Here is a 17,246-nt window from a genome sequence, read left to right as displayed (position 1 = left end):
CCGGTACTTTAGAGGGGGCTAAACACAGAATGACAAGAAATGTTTTGGTACAATAGGCAATAAGAACGGTTTATTTCAGGGCCCCTGGGCTCAGGTCATGATCTCACGGGTTCATGGGTTCGAGCCCCGTGTCAGGCTCTGTGTTGACAGCTAGCTCAGAGCCTGGAGCCTGCTTCAGATTCTGTGTCTCCCTCTCTCTCTGACCCTCCCCTGCTCACACTGTCTGTCTGTCTGTCTCTCTCAGAAATAAATAAGAAACAAACAAACAAAAAAGGTTACTTTCAAATAAGTTCTCTTAACGTGAAAACAGGAAAAACTTGCATCCCATGAGTATGGAAAGTGCAGCGAATAAAGTGTTAGGGAAACAGCACTGTGGGGGGAGAGAGAACGGAAGAAGGTAGTTAAATATAAACCTGGTTTTATTTGCAAAGCTTTAATCTCCAAAAATGGCACCTTCTTAAAGCAAATACCTAGTCCAGGGAGTTTGTAACACTGATGTGTCAAAATCTAGGCTGTAGTCCAAACAATTCTAAATTCTGAGGGAAACAATCTGTTTGGAGTCCATTGTTATGAGCGTTAATATGCCAACGCTTCATAAAATATTAACAAGTTAGCTACTAAGAAAAATATTAATATGTGATTACTCAAACCAGGCTTTAATCACTAGAAATTTATAAATAAGTCTGTTAGTTCCTTGAGAGCTGTTCATCTGCTAGACATTTCCCTACATGTTACATTTAGTTACAAAAGTAACTAAAACTTTTGTTTTCTATAAATAATCAACAGTAAACATTTGTTTAATGGAATTGGAGGATGCCAAATATGTTATATTCATTTTCGGGAAAGGTGATTATTAGAAATGATCAATCTGTACTAAATGAAATAAATTATAAGTAAGAATCAGGTTTTGTCTATACATATAATGTTTGAAAGGTGATGTGTTTACAGTTGGTATTGTCCTGTGAGCTGGATTAAGGTGTTTTACTACCAAAACAGAATGGTGCTCTAGTCCAAGATTACAGGCAAAAATTAGGTTAACGGAAATAATTTTCTCAAATTACATTTTCTTTCCATTAATTGTTCTGAAACATTCAGCTTCTACTGCCATTTGCTTATAATAGAATCTGGTGCAAGAACATAAGAACTCGGCAAAAATTAGGCTAATGTGCAATCTTGAGCTCATTGCTAACCAAATGGCCATCAAAATCATGACTTAGAGAAAAGAATATTTATGTTGTGAGCAGTTTGTCTGACAGAAAATTATTTTCCTTAAGAGACTGTGACATCTACCTCTGGCTTGAGCCAGACCATCCTGAGAGCCTTGCACTTGATCACACAGCACTGGCCTTTTCCTGAGCTGTGCTTTGGTGGGAAGCCATCAGCCGTTTCTGAGGGATGCACTGGAAACAGACCTATAAAATCTACTCTTGTCGTAGATGCTCTGCACAGAGGGTCTCTTTCTGTGGTCCTTTGAGAGAAATTTTTAATTTTAGCACCAAGAAAAGTGCTTCCTTTGAACACTTTTTGGGAGGACACTCTATTGTATAGTAACATAAGTTTTTTCTTTTTGCACCTACTATTTTTTTTTTTACAAATAGTTTATTGTCAAATTAGTTTCCACATAACACTCAGTGCTCATCCCCACAAGTGTCCTCCTCCATGCCCATCCCCCCCTCCCCCCCACATCCATCAGTCCTCAGTTTTTGTCAGCATTCAAGAGTCTCTCATGGTTTGCCTCACTCCCTTTCCCCCATTTCCCCCCTTCTTCTCCCCCTTGTTCCTCCGTCAAGTTCCTCCTAATCCTCCTATACGTGCAAACATATGATATTTGTCCTTCTCTGCCTGACTTATTTCGCTCAGCATAACACCCTCAAGGTCCATCCATGTTGCTACACATGGCCAGATTTCATTCTTTCTCATTGCCATGTAGTATTCCATGGTATAGATAAACCACATCTTCTTGATCCATTCATCTGTTGATGGACACTTAGGCTCTTTCCATGTTTTAGCTATTGTGGAGAGTTGCACCTACTATTTTAAAACTTCCTGCCAAGCCCATTATATAATACCACTGTATTGATATTATATTATATTTATATGATCACTGTTATTAGTAATAATACATACGTAGTGATTAATATGTGCCACGTACTATTCTGAGTGCTACACATAGAATTATAGTCTTTGTCACTATTGCCCTAAGACTATTGAGAAACATTTTCCATTGTTATCTGTCACATCTGGACACATGATTGCCACATTCCAGACTGTCAGAAAGCCTCTTCAGTCAACAAGAAGGAACTTTGATTGAAGGCAGTGGGATAAATAGAACAGTAAACCCATTACCAAATGTCCTACCCCCAGAAGCAGGTGGGTGTCTGAAATTATCTGAAACATTGAGAAGTTGCCCCTAAAGAAAGAACATGAAAGTGCTGGTGAACTGTCGATGGCTCAAGTATGGGGGAGTGGTAAAACACAAGGAAGCAGAACAATCACCTAAGCACTGAAAACTCTTTTCATTATCCAAATATGCCCATGTGATCATCTCACCTCTCAGCTGGCCAGTGTCCCACATATGACACCCTTTTGTCCACTTGGCTTCCTACCCCAGTGCTATGCCTTCTGACCAGCAATGGTCAGTTCCTCTGAGCAAGCCAGAGTCTTGCCCCAGGTTAGCATCCTCCATCACATCTCCAAAGGTAACCTACTTTTGATCTGGTTATCACCATCCTATTCATTATCCCAATCCACTGAGTTGTCACTCTGCATAGATTGCCCTGATAGCATCCAGTATCTTCAAGATCTGAAACAAACGACCTTCTCCAAAGGTTTCATAATGTGACTCCATCTTACATAGGTACTCTGTTCATTGACTTTTTAGTACTCAGACTGTAATCTGCCCATAATCTCTATCTGCTGCTGCTGCTGCTCCTCCTCCTCCTTCTTCTTCTATGGAAGTACAGTTGACACACAAATACAGGCATAGCTGCCATCTGTAACAATACCATTGACTATATTCCTTATGCTGTACCTTTCATTCCTGTGACTTACTTATTCCATAACTGGAAATCTGCATCTCTCACTTGCCTTCGCCCAGTTTACTCATCCCCTGTACCCCTCTCCCCTCCAGCAACCACCTTTGTGTTTATGGGTCTAATTCTGCTTTGTTTGTTTTGTTTTTTAGATTCCAAATCTAAGTAAAATCATGTGGTATTTGTCTTCCTCTATCTGACTTATTTCACTTAGTGTAATACTTCTAGGTCCATCCATGTTGTCATAAATGGCAAGATCTCATTTCTTTTTAAGGATAAGTAATACTCCATTGTGTATATATGCCACATCTTCTTTATCCATTCCTCAGTCTATGGACACTTGGTTTGCCTCCATATCTTGGTTATTGTAAATGATACTGCAGCAAACACAGGGGTGCATACATCTTTCCAAATTAGTGTTTTCATTTTCTTTGCCTAAATATCCAGTAATTCCATTACTGGATCATATTAGCAGTTCTATTTTTAATTTTTTTAAGGAACCTAAATACTGTTTTCCACAGTGGCTGCACCAATTTACACTCCTACTAACAGTTGCACAAGTGTTCCCTTTTCTCCACATCTTTGCCTACACTTGTTATTTGTTGTCTTTTAAAATTCTAGACCTTCTGATAGGTGTGAGGTGGTATCTCATTGTGGTTTTGATTTGCATTTCCCTGATGATGAGGGATGTTGAGCATCTTTTCATGTGTCTGTTGGCCATCTGGATGTCTTCTTTGCGAAAATGTCTACTCAGGTCCTTTGCCCATTTTTTTTTTTTAAAGTAGGCTTCTTGCCCAGCACAGGGCCCATTGTGGGGCTTGAACTTATGACCTTGAGATCAAGACATGAGCTGAGATCAAGAGTCGAGTGCTTACCTGACTGAGCCACCCGGAAGCCCTATTTTGCCCATTATTTAAATCAGAATTTTTTTGTTGAATTGTGTAAGTTATTTATATATTTTGGATGTTAACCCCTTATTGGATATATCATTTTCAAATATCTTCTTCTGTTCAGTAGGTTGCCTTTTTGTTTTCTTGCCCATTTCCTTTGCTGTGCAAAAGCTTTTTCTCTTGGTGTTTTATTTATTTCTTATGTTTACCTTCTCTATCAAACTAGATAAGAGCCTGAGCAATATCTTTTATTTTTTAAAATATACTCTTCCCTATAATGCCTATCATAGTACTTTGTTGTATAAATAGGATGAGCTAAATAAATTTTTTTAAAAATTTTTTATGTTTTATTTATTTCTAGGAGAGAGAGAGACAGCGTGAGCAGGGGAGGGTCAGAGAGAGAGGGAGTCACAGACCGAAAGAGGCTCCAGGCTCTGAGCTGGCAGTCAGCACAGAGCCCGACACGGGGCTCGAACCCACAACCGCGAGATCATGACCTAAGCAAAAGTCGGACGCTTAACCGACTAAGCCACCCAGGCGCCCCTAAATAAATATTTTTAAAAAGCAAATTAACATGGTGGTACATCTAGGGATGTTAATATTGTTTTTTTCTTTTCCTATGCGAAATGCAAAATACATAACTGTCTTTGGTGAGGACATTTCATACAACCAAGAGATAGCAAATCTTATAGTTTCCAGCACAGTACCTAAATACGAAAAACTTCTCACTATCTGGGCATTGACAATGTAAATGTCACTTCACACAAAGTAGTTTTATCTGCCTGTGTCTTTTTTTTTTTAATTTTTTTAATGTTTTATTTATTTCTAGGAGAGAGAGAGAGAGAGACAGCGTGAGCAGGGGAGGGTCAGAGAGAGAGGGAGTCACAGACTGAAACAGGCTCCAGGCTCTGAGCTGGCAGTCAGCACAGAGCCCGACGCGGGGCTCGAACCCATGAACCGCGAGATCATGACCCAAGCGAAAGTCGGACGCTTAACCGACTAAGCCACCCAGGCACCCCTATCTGCCTGTGTCTTATTACTTGCCTTGTCTTTTGTCTCTGACAATGTAAGAACTCGGAAGAGTTAGGAATTCCAAATTTTCCATAACATCACTTTCTATTGGGAAAAAAAATTCCCAGAAAAAAAATGGTAGCATGGAAATCTCAGATATTTTTAAGTGTGTGTTAGGCCCACTATCTTAGGGCATGTGCCAGTTTTAGCACCCAAATCCACTGATCCATGAATTGCTCTTTCTTGGCCTGTCTGGAGAAGTAAATAGTAAAACATTCATGGCTCTTTAGAGGATTCAAGCTATTTGTTTAATGCGTTTTCCCTGAGTTTGCCAAAATGGCTCTGAATTCAAATAACTATGATTATTCAAAGTTATTCTTACAAACAACGAAGTTCGTAATTTCTTTTAATAACTTGAAAAAAAATCCTAGAGTAGTAATTCTGTTTCTCCTCTGGCCTTTTCATATTTGTGATACACTCACAGACCCTCTTTTCTAATTTTCAATTATAATTATTAGTAACATTTAGGATTTTATCTATTAGTTTCTTCAAGTCATGATCCATAGTGAGTCATATAACTCCTTTGCCTAGAAACCAATTATGATACAACAAACAGTGGGCAATGACATGTCAGTGGGGGGTATACAACAAATGTTGTAATATCATATAAATGACTTCAAAGAGAGGAATAGAAACACAGAAAGCGCTTTATATTTCAAAAAAAAGAGGGGTTTTAATTTTTCCATACAGCATCAAATATAACCCAAACATCTCACTGATCCCCAGACAAGTATTGTTCAGATTAATAGGCATTATTAATTAATATTTATATATTAATAATTAATAATTTATGTCTACCTGTCTGGAGGGATTAATTATAAATGTTACAATTTTTCCATTCTTTGGAAGAGAAACCAGGCTGAAAAAGAGGCTAGGAGTCTGATCACCTGGTGTCTAGTTTCAGGTCTGTCACAAACAAACAATAGTTTCAGGCAAGTTGTTTGACTTTTGGAGACATTCTTCTCACATGTAGGATGACAAAGTTGGAGCTCATGCTCCATCCTCATCTCTTCCCCTACTTACTACTCCATGTGATTTTCTTGTCCCTCTTATATCTTGGTAGATTCTAGGTCAGGAGAGATTCTGCCCACTTCCTTAGTAGACAGACCATGATTAGCTACATAATTTGTGGAGCGCATTGCAAAATAAAATGTCAGCTTCCTTGTTAAAAAATTATTAAGCATTTCAAGAGCAAGACAACAGAGCATTAAACTAAGCATGGGTCCCCTCTGAGCACAGGGGCTCTTTGAAACTGAACAGATCACACACCCCTGAGGCCGGCCCTGGACAGACCAAAGGAATTTTTCTTTTATATTCAGACACTCTCTTTTGCTCCTTTTTTTTCTTTAGTGTTTATTATCAAGTTGGTTTCCATATAACACCCAGTGCTCATCCCAACAAGTGCCCTCCTCCATGCCCATCACCCCCTTCCCCTCTCCCCTACCCCCATCAGCCCTCAGTTTGTTCTCAGTATTCAAGAGTCTCTCATGGTTTGCCTCCCTCCCTCTCCCCAACTATTTTTTCCCCTTCCCCTCCCCCATGGTCTTCTGTTAAGATTCTCCTGTTCCACTCATAAGTGAAAACATATGGTATCTGCCTTTCTCTGCCTGACTTATTTCACTTAACATGATACCCCCAAGTTTCATCCACGTTGCTACACATGGCCAGCTTTCATTCTTTCTCATTGCCATGTAGTATTCCATTGTATAGATAAACCACATCTTCTTGATCCATTTGTCAGTTGATGGACATTTAGGCTCTTTTGTTCCTAACAGAATGAAAATCAGAGAAATATTGGTGGAACAGTGACATGCCTCATTAAAGGAATGAAATAATAAAAATACAGTATTAGAAAGTCAACATTTTAGGGGCGCCTGGGTGGCTCTGTTGGTTGAGCATCTGACTTCGGCTCAGGTCGTGATCTTGTAGTCCATTGGTTCAAGCCCCACATCGGGCTCTGTGCTGACGTCTCAGAGCCTGGAGCCTGCTTCAGATTCTGTGTCTCCCTCTCTCTCTGCCTCTCCTCTGCTTACTCTCTGTCTGTCTCTCTCTCAAAAATAAATAAACGTTAAAAATTTTTAAGAAAGAAAGCCAATGTTTTAGATCAACCAAGATGACAAAATAGGAGGCTCCTGAGTTTCCCTCCTGCCATGGATTTGCCAAATATAAAGCTACACATGGATCAATTCCCTCTGAGAGAAATCTAAAAACCAACCGAGTAATTCCTTCACATCAGCTCACTGAGAAAACACCCACATCAAAACGGGTAGGAAATGCTGAGAAACACACCAGACACCCCACCCCTGGCACAGCGCCTTACAGTTGGGAGGAAACTCCCAACTCTCAGCTTCTCCCTGTGAGTAAAGAGTTTGGACCACACAATGAGTGCTCAACTTTTAAGGCTACTCTGCAAAGGATGGGTCCCCAAATCTCTTAGCTCAGGGAGCCAACAGGGTTTGGCATTCCCAAGTCCCACAGGACTGTACCAAACAAAGAAGCAGTTGTTAAACACTCCCCACAGCTGTTCCCCAGGGCTCAATGCACATGCAACAGGCAAAGGTGGCCTTTTCCCAGTTTCTCCCTGGAAGGGCTTTGAATGCACAATTTCTACATCTGAATGCTGACTGGGACCCTCCCGGGAGCCCTAAACACCTGGTGGGTCCTTGTTCCACATTCTGCCTCTGGCTCATTTCAACAGCAACAACAACAACAGACAAGTTGCCAGCTTCTTCCTGGAAGGAAGGCATCCACACATAAAGTGCTCCAAGTTTTGGGGGCGCCTGGGTGGGTTAGTCGGTTGAGCGTCCGACTTTGCTTAGGTCATGATCTCGCGGTTCGTGGGTTCGGGCCCCGCGTCGGGCTCTGCGCTGACTGCCAGCTCGGAGCCTGGAGCCTGTTTCAGTCTGTGTCTCCCTCTCTCTCTGACCCTCCCCTGCTCACGCTGTCTCTCTCTCTCTCTCTCTCTCCTAGAAATAAATAAAACATTAAAAAAAATTAAAAAAAAAAAGTGCTCCGAGTTTTGTAGTTGCCACCCAAGGGACAGGTTCTGAAGTCACTAACTCTAATAGCCACCAGGGCTTGGCATTGAGAAGTCCCGTAGGACCATATTAAACAACAAAAAAGTAGTTTTTAAAAGGGCACACAAACACTTTTTGCAGCTCTCCCTTCCCTTGCTCAGTACAGAAGGAAGAGGAAAAAAAACATTCAACTCCTAGTTTCTCCCTAGAACACATTTGACTGTATAGTTTCCTGGCTGCTGCGTGAGGTTCTGGCTTCTAGTTAGACGGCATCTAGGAGCAGACTGGGATCCTCTTAGGAGCCTGAAAGAGCTGGTGGCATGTCCCCTACCATCTGTCCTCAACTTTTCTACCAGGAAAACTGAGTCTCCAGCTTCTCCCTGGAGGGAGTACGTCCACTCATGTAGCACCCAAAATGTTATAGCTGCCACATGAAGGACTAGCTCCTGAATGATCTAGCTCTGGGGCTGACAGTGTTCAGCATTTACAAGTCCCCCAGGACCACACAAACAAAGAGATGAGTTTATGGATGCACAAGAACCTCTAGCAACTTTTCTCTAGCTCAGCCCAGAGTAAGCAAAAATACCCAGTTCCCAGTTTCTTCCTGATAGGGACTAGACTATACATCTAATATCCTGACTTTCCCAGCTACTGCCTGAGGTCAGGCTTCCAATTAACCTGAATGAGTGGGATGATGGGGCAGACAATTAATAGTCCATGAAGCTGAAAACGCATGAGGGCATTTCCCATATCTTTGGGATGATAATGGATCTGGATACACCCCAATCTACTGGGCCCCTTAAGAACAAAGACAGCAGAATGGACAATTACAAAGATTAGAAAGCAACAATAACCTCAGGCTAGGCTAAGTGAAGAGGCTGATCAATTACACAGGTCTAGGTAGTCAAGACTGGAAGGGTGTCTATCTCATCTAATGCACAGAAAACAATACAGAGAACTAAGGAAAATGAAGAAACGGAGAAATGTATTCCAAACAAAAGAAGAAGATAACTTTTTGGAGACCAACCTTAATGAAATAGATACAAGTGATTTACCTGACAGAGAGTTCAAGATAATGGTCATAAGGATGCTCCAAAATCAGGAAACCAATGCAGGAACAAAGTATGAATTTAAATAAAGAGATGGAAAATATTTAAAAGCTCCAAACAGTAATCATAAAGCTAAAGAATAGAATAACTTAAGTAAAGACTTCAATAGAGGGGTTCAATGGGAGACCTGATCAAGTAGAAGGGAAAATCAGTGAGCTCAAGTCAAGGCGGTGAAAATCATCCAATCAGAGAGCAAAACAGGATGAAGATAGCTTAAGGGACATATAGGATACCATAAGTGGACTGATACATGCAGTATAGGTATCTGATAAGAAGAGAAGAAAAGGGACAGGAAGCTGATTCAAAGAAACAATGCCCTAGACACCCCAAATCTGAGGAGAGAAACAGATATCCAGATTAAGGAAGCTCAAATATTACCAAAGAAGATGAATCCAAAAGATACCCATGCCAAGACACGCCATAATTGTATTGTCAAATGTTAAAGAAAATGAGAGAATCTCAAAATCAGCAACATAAAAGTGACTTGTTATGTACAAAGAATCCCCCATAAAACTATCATCGTATTGTTCAGCAGAAACCTTGGAGGCCAGAGGAGAGTGGGATGATATATTCAGAGTGCTAAACAAAAACAGCAACAACAAATAAGAAACAGCCAGCCAAGAACACTCAACCCAGCAAAATATCCTTCAGAACCGAAAGAGAGAGATTTGCCCAAACAGAAGCTCAAGGAGCTCATCATCACTAGATTGGCCATACAAGAAATGTTAAGGGGAGTTCCTCAAGCTGAAATGAAAAGATGCCAATTACTAATATGAAAATACAGGAAGGTATAAACCTCTCTGTCAAACGTAAATATAGAGCTAAATTCAGGATATGCTAATATTGTAATGATGATGTGTAAATCATTACAACATAAGTATAATTTCTGAGAGAGAGAGAGAGACAGCGTGAGCAGGGGAGGGTCAGAGAGAGAGGGAGACACAGAATATGAAGCAGGCTCCAGGCTTTGAGCTGTCAGCACAGAGCCTGACGAGGGACTCAAACCCACGAACCGTGAGATCATGACCTGAGCTGAAGTTGGAAGCTTAACTGACTGAGCCACCCAGGCGCCCTGATAATATTGTATTTTATATTTGAAGTTTGCTAAGCTAGAGATCTTAAGCATTCTGACCGAAACAAAACAAACCAAACCAAACCAGTAACTGTGAGGGGATGATAAGTTAATTAACTTGACAATGGGAATCCTTCCACAACATTTACATATGTCAAATCATCAAGTTGTGCACTTACACATATTATAATTTTATTTGTCAAATATATTTCAATAAAGGTGGGGGGGAAAGAAAGCCATATTTTGTGGATGTTTGAAGCTCCCCTATGCATTCACAGGACTCAGACCACCCACGGATGCAGTAGGTAACTCTGATAGAGAGACAGTAGTAACAAAGATGTTCCCAGTCACTTCTGCTCCTTGGGATGCACCGGTGACTTGTGTTAACCAATAGGACACCGCAGAGTGAGGCCGTGCCAGTTCTGGGTCTAGCCTTTAAGAGGACTGGCAGCTTCTGCTTCCTAAACCATGAACACTTGCTTTGAGGACCCTGAACCACCTTACAGGAAGCTCAGCTCTTCTGCTGGGGACAGCGAAGGGATGGGCCACTTGGATGCTGCGTTATGAGGAAATGACCTGAAACCACTTGGGGAGCGATAGAGGACCAGCTGTTTCCATGTCCCGTTGAGCCTTCTGATGACGCTGCTACAGCCGTGTCTGACTTTGACCTCACTGGAGGCCCTCACACGTAGTCAGCAGTCAAGCCAGCCCAGTCAACCCACAGAACCATGAGAGAGAATAAACACGCTGCTTTTAAGCGTTAAGATTTGGGGTGGCTTGTTCCACAAAAGGATAGTTTTACCAGAGACCGTCTATCCCATGTGACTGAAAGTGAACCAGAGAGCTCCCCAGTCTCACAGTGTCTGTCGGGTCATGGGATGCCAAGTTCNGGAAGAGAGCAGCAACTGCTCGCCAGTGTTAGCGGGAACAGCTGCGTTTGGGCCAATGGTTCCGATGCTGTTTTACAGGTTTTAGCTTTCCCTTAGGTGAACCCAAGTTTTGAAACAGTATGCCATTGTAGTGTTCGCCAGAACGAGGCCAAGGGTACACGTTCATTTCTTCCGCGGTTATTTGGATTGTGTTTCCTGTTTAAAGACCCTTAACTCTGGACATCTACAGGTGCAATCAGCTCCAAGNAACCCACGAACCGCGAGATCATGACCTAAGCGAAAGTCAGATGCTCAACCGACTAAGCCACCCAGGTGCCCCAAAAAACGCGCGTACTTGTATCTTACCTCATAGAGTCAGAAAAATCATTGTCACGTAGGTCAGACAGGGTATTTTAAGGACTCATTATTTCATATGGTAAGATTTTTTTCTCTTCATGTCAAAAAAAATGAACCATTTAAAATTTTATTTGTTTCCTTTACATTTAAATCATAAGGTTTTTTTTTGTTGTTGTTGTTGTTGTTTTTAAGATAGGCATGAAACCTAGCCAGGTCTATAAATGGCTTAAAAAAGTAATATCTCTTTTACTAGTGTGTATAGGTCTTTAAAATTTTTTTTTATTTTTTTATTTTATTTTTTTAAANCTAAGCGAAAGTCGGACGCTTAACCGACTAAGCCACCCAGGCGCCCCTTAAAAATTTTTTTTTAAATGTTTATTATATTGAGAGAGGGAGAGACAGAGTGTAAGGGGGGGAGGGGCAGAGAGAGCGGGAGACACAGAATTCGAAGCGGCTCCAGGCTCTCAGCTGTCAGCACAGAGCCAGCTGTGGGGCTTGAACTCCCAGACCTTGAGATCATGACCTGAGCTGAAGTCGGACACTTAACTGTCTGAGCCACCCAGGTGCCCCAGTGTGTATAGGTTTTTTTTTTTTAAGTTGTTTATTTATTTTTTAGAGATACACGTGCTAGTGTGAAGGGACAGAAAGAGAGGGAAATAGAGAACCCCAAGCAGGCACAGAGCCTGACGCAGGGCTCAAACCCACAAACTGCAAGATCATGACCTAACCCAAAATCAAGAGTTGGACGCTTAAATGACTGAGCCGCCAGGTGCCCTAGTGCGTATAGGTTTTAACAGAACTATAATGAAGCATGCTAACTACATAAACATTACTTGATATAGCATTTTTAATCATTGTGAAAGATAAGCCATTTCCTTGTTGGTTCTTGATATTTCCCACACATCTGAATAAATAATAGCCATCATCTCACCGAATTGTAGCACGGAGTTACATTATGAAAGTTTCATATATAAAATTTTATTATCTAATAGAAAAAAGGGAAACAATGCAAATTATTAATATTTAAACTAGCTATAAAATACATTGCCCTCTCTAAATGGCTCGATATCTTTAAGAGCCCTTCCCATGTCTTTGAATATTCAACTCTAGTAAATGTCACAGCCAAAGAGCTCCAAGCGCAGTGCAATACTTTGGTTCCACGTTTTAGGAATGATGCGGATAAACCTGGAGATAATTGGTGGGTTGAAAAAATTCTTCACGTGTCCTTTGATATTATTATTTCCTTCGAAAATCTGAAAGCAAAATACAAGAAGATCTTTGATGATGATATAACGGATATAAAAATCTCATAGATTATTTTTTAAACAATTCCAGTTCAAGCTGAGGGCATCAAAGAACACAGACAACATGATCAGAGATGATCTTCAGTCAATTATGAAATCACATGCCTAAAAGACTTCTTTAGGGATTCTACCTCACCAGTGATCAGAGCTGGAAAAATAAAGAAATCTGACGTCTGATGCCGTCCCTTTGTAGCTGTGTGACAACTTTGGGCAGGTTACTTATATTCTCTGATTCTCCATTTCCTCATTCGCAAAATGGGGATAATAAAAGTTTACCTCACAGAAGGTGTTATAAAGGCTTTTTGGTATGTAAACATATGACAAGTGCCATTTAAAATAAAATGCAACCACGTGGTTTTACTTATTCTTTTTGGCAAATGCCTTATAGCCTCAATTGAATTGTGCTTTTTGCCCTTTTTTTTTCCTTTTTGCATTCCTAGCAGGTTCCCCAAGATACACGGGAAGCTAAATCATGATTTGTTTATGACAATGATGCTTACCAAGCTAGAAAGGCATCCTGTACAGTGACAGATGAAACAAACCAAATCAACCAACCAACCAACGAGACACACACCCAGGAGTTTAAAAAGAGAGAGGTTCAAACTCATTTGCTGAGATGAGCACTGAGACCAAGTGTTCGGTAAAGGTCATCCCCTTTTCCTGCGCTGCCCCTCCACCTGGCCCCAGCCTGATGTCCATTCCTCACATATTAGGCTCATCTCCTTAGTTTTGCCCCAGCAGCATTTTAACACGACATGACGGGGAATTCAGGAGTATAATGGTGTAGTTCATCTTGCAGGAAATTAGTTTGCTCCTCAGTGAGGCTAACAATTGTCTCCTGCTTAATAATGTGATACAGAAAGCTTTGGGGCATGGGTATTTGATCAGTCAAGAAGAACAAGTATACCCAAGGTTATGCTAACATGATGTTATATCACGGTGGGGGGTTTCTAGACCCCTCTTATGGACTGCATGTTTGCATCCCGCTCAGATTCATACATTGACATCCTTACACCCAATGGGATAGTATTAGGAGGCGGGGCCTTTGGGAGGTAATTAGGATTAGAGTAAATCATGAAGGTGGGGCCTTAACGATGGGATTAATGTACTCATAAAAAGAGGGGGAGACACGGGATCTCTCTCTTTGCACAGAATTCTTAGAGAGGAGATGTCTGTCTGTGCCTATTTGTCAAATGCCAAAAAATATTTGCAAATGTGAGATACTTTTCTCATCAGAGCAGCTTTCGAATTGCTTTGTTTTTGCTGGGAAACCAGCCTGTACCTCGTCCGCCATGGAGGATTTCTGCCTGTAAGGTTTCCAATCCACTCCCTGGTCGCTGTAGTGGATGGTGTAGCTCTTGACGTACATTTCCGAGGACAGAGACTTGCAGCCCTGGGTTACAATTGCAGTTATTTTCTTGATTTTGAGCAGGTCAATTTGTAACCACTGCTTGTTATTGTTTGCCTGTGAAAATGAGGAGGACACATGAATGAGGCAGATGTTAAAACCTTTGATTGTTTTAGACCAAGATACTCAGAAATGTACAGAGCTCAAGAGGATTTCCTTTCTGTCTCATCCCTTAAGACCCCCTGTCTCCTAGAGGATTTCCCTATTCCTTCTTGTTTGTTGTCACAGATGTATATAAACTTTTACTGGAGTATTTCAGACATTGTACAATAATGTTTTACTTGTTTGTATTCTTTACTTCTTGAAGGTCTGGAGGAACATGTATTATTTTGTTTCCAGGAACTCACCATAATGCACAGCACACTGTTGGTGTCCAAAAAGTATTGGTTGAATGAATACATAAATGAATCCTACTTGAGAAAGAATAGCATATTGCTAAGTTATCTGTAAATATTATTCTCTGAAACAAATTTGTGTAAATGCCATGAAGATATTGCTGATGGGTTATCAGGGAAAGAATCTCTGTATAGTATACTGCATAGTATCCAATTGAAGCTGTACTGGTGATATAGAATACAGATAGCTAGAGGGTTTTTGAAGGCATGAACATTTTTGTAGGTATGAAACAGGTAGAGACACCTCAGTCTGCCTGTGTACTTGCATTGGTCTGGCTTAGATTTTTAGCATCTCTAAAAAGACCTTTTATTTTTTTATTTTTTAATTTTTTTAAAATGTTTTATTTATTTCTAGGAGAGAGAGAGAGAAAGAGACAGCGTGAGCAGGGGAGGGTCAGAGAGAGAGGGAGTCACAGACTGAAACAGGCTCCAGGCTCTGAGCTGGCAGTCAGCACAGAGCCCGACGCGGGGCCCGAACCCACAAACCGCGAGATCATGACCTAAGCGAAAGTCGGACGCTTAACCGACTAAGCCACCCAGGCGCCCCTAAAAAGACCTTTTAAAGACATCTGATCCTAATAGAAGATTAAGTGAAACAGTTCAGACCTAGAATTCCAGATTTTAAAATGACAGCATTAAAAATTAAAACCAGCATTTCATCTTTGAAGCATTATATTATAAAGGCTAAGAGCAAATCATATACAGAGCAAAATATGTCAAAAAGTTGTAAAATACAGGGTAGGGTGACACAGTTATACCATGAAAACTTGGATGACATTGTCTCAACTTAATCTTTCATTTCTTATTATTTTATTTACATAATTATATTAGTATAATATAATACATTATTACTTTTGAAATTTTAACTTCTTCGGGTGTCAGTTTCCCCCTCTGTGAAATTGCATAATGAGGTGTTTCGGTGGCTTCCAGTGGTTGGAAGATCCACTTCCTGTTTTTCGGGAGAATGGGCTTCCTGATTCTGTCGCCAGACTAAGCTAAAATAGTGCAATCTTCTTTGTGTGTAAACTTAAAAGTCTGAACCATATGCTTTGTAACCCCCTCACTGTTCTTATATTCTGTGGGTCTGTGATGGACTAGAAATGAGCTCCAAGATACAGGTGTCAGTTCCCAAGACTATCTGTACGGGGTCCAAGCTCTTCTATCTTCTCCACTCCCACCATATCTCTCCTTCCATTTCTGACAGCCTAATTTAGGGAAACGACCTGGAGTTCTACGGAGTCCAGGGAACTAGAATGTAGGTGTCTTAAGGGAGGGACATAGGAGGGTAGAAAGTAAGGAAGGGTTAAGTTGACTGATAGAATTATTCTGATTTCTGATGCCACTGTAATTTTTCAAGCCTGTTGAAGAGTGCAATAAAAATGAGTCAATACTAATAGTTATCCGAAAAGCTAAGGCACTGGAATTACTCAGTGGGCTAATATTAGGAGCAATATTACTCTCTGAAAGATGCTTATTAAACTTAGGCCATTGATTTATAACCCTGGTTTTGCAGCATTTTACCATGCCTCCAATTGTCGAAAGGAATGTCACAAAGTTCTAAAAAATGGGAACATAAAACATTTAAATAGCACTATGAAGAAAATGAAAAAATATTGCTAAATTGTGAAAAAAAAAAGAGAAGGTGTTGGAAATCTAAATCATTTATCACTAATTTAAGTTGTCTTAATTCAGAGCTGGCAAACTACAGTTCAGGGGCCATATTTGGCTCCCTGCCAGTTGTAAATAAAGTTTTATTGAAACACAGCTGTGTTCATTTATTTATTGTTTTTAGCTGCTTTCTTGCTACAGTGGCAGAGTTGAGTAGTTATGACTAAGAATGTATGATTCACAAAGTCTAAAATATTTATTATCTGACCCTTTGCAGAAAAAATTCACCCACCTCTGGTCTAAATCAAGACTAGACCAAAAACCAAGGAGATGATAACTTCTCTCTGAGCCAAAGTCAGAGCTAAAGCTATCAACAGACATCCTAGATTCTCAGACCTTGGATCATCATCTGCAGAAATAGGAGATCATATTCTTGCTTCCCAAGATGCCCATGTTCCCTGTAGTGAGGGCCTGTTGTTTTCTTCTGGAAGGCTGAGAGATCTCCCTTCATAGGCATATTTTACCTTGGCTTGCCAGGCATTCACACGGCCCTGGGCATTGAGACGGGCACGGAAGGGTTCCCAGTAATCTCCCCACCAAGATTTTTTAAACGAAGAAGCTGTGATTTGCTTGTTTTCTATCTTTCCACTTTCCATACCCAGCGGTGTGGAGCATCCTGTAAAGAGAAAAGCATTAATTATGTACCACCAGGATTCCCTACACGGTGTTTTGCACTGCAGAGGAGACAGTATTAATACTAACAACAAAACAACCATTGCCAACAATGAACATTTATTGACCACGTGGCAAATCCTATTTTTAGGCTCTCCAGGTATTATCTGATACTCTTCACTACATCTATTTTACAAATCAGAGAACAAAAGCAGAGCAAGAAAGAATAACTTGCCTGGAGTAAGACTACTAGAAAAATCAGAAACTAAACCGGAGCCCAGGAAGTCTGACACCAAATACTGTGTTCTAAATATTTAAACTCATTTTCCTCCTTCAGAGAGTCATGGAAATTTTGGTCTTTTCTTTGAAGTAGAAAACACCTCTAAACTATCTCAGTATATAAGAATATATTCTATTTTTCTTTCTAAAAAAAAGCTACAAA

General features: G+C 40.5%; 1 protein-coding gene across 1 annotated transcript in view; it reads right to left on the bottom strand.

The window, feature by feature from the left end:
- Window positions 1-12,246: 12,246 nt before the first annotated feature.
- F5 (coagulation factor V) overlaps window positions 12,247-17,246 on the bottom strand; it is a 75,382-nt gene continuing 70,382 nt past the window's right edge. Inside the window, exons 24-26 of the mRNA XM_077761759.1 lie at window positions 16,657-16,808; window positions 14,004-14,186; window positions 12,247-12,670 (exon numbers count right to left, since the gene is read on the bottom strand). Coding sequence (XP_077617885.1) covers window positions 12,524-12,670; window positions 14,004-14,186; window positions 16,657-16,808 — 482 coding nt within the window. The 3' untranslated portion in view covers window positions 12,247-12,523. The remainder of the gene's footprint in view (window positions 12,671-14,003; window positions 14,187-16,656; window positions 16,809-17,246) is intronic.

The sequence above is a fragment of the Crocuta crocuta genome, unplaced genomic scaffold (assembly GCF_008692635.1).
Source record: "Crocuta crocuta isolate KB4526 unplaced genomic scaffold, BGI_CrCroc_1.0 scaffold243, whole genome shotgun sequence".
Classification (NCBI taxonomy): domain Eukaryota; kingdom Metazoa; phylum Chordata; class Mammalia; order Carnivora; family Hyaenidae; genus Crocuta; species Crocuta crocuta.
The sequence above is the reverse complement of the archived record's forward strand: the minus strand, read 5'-3'. Positions and strand labels throughout refer to the sequence as shown.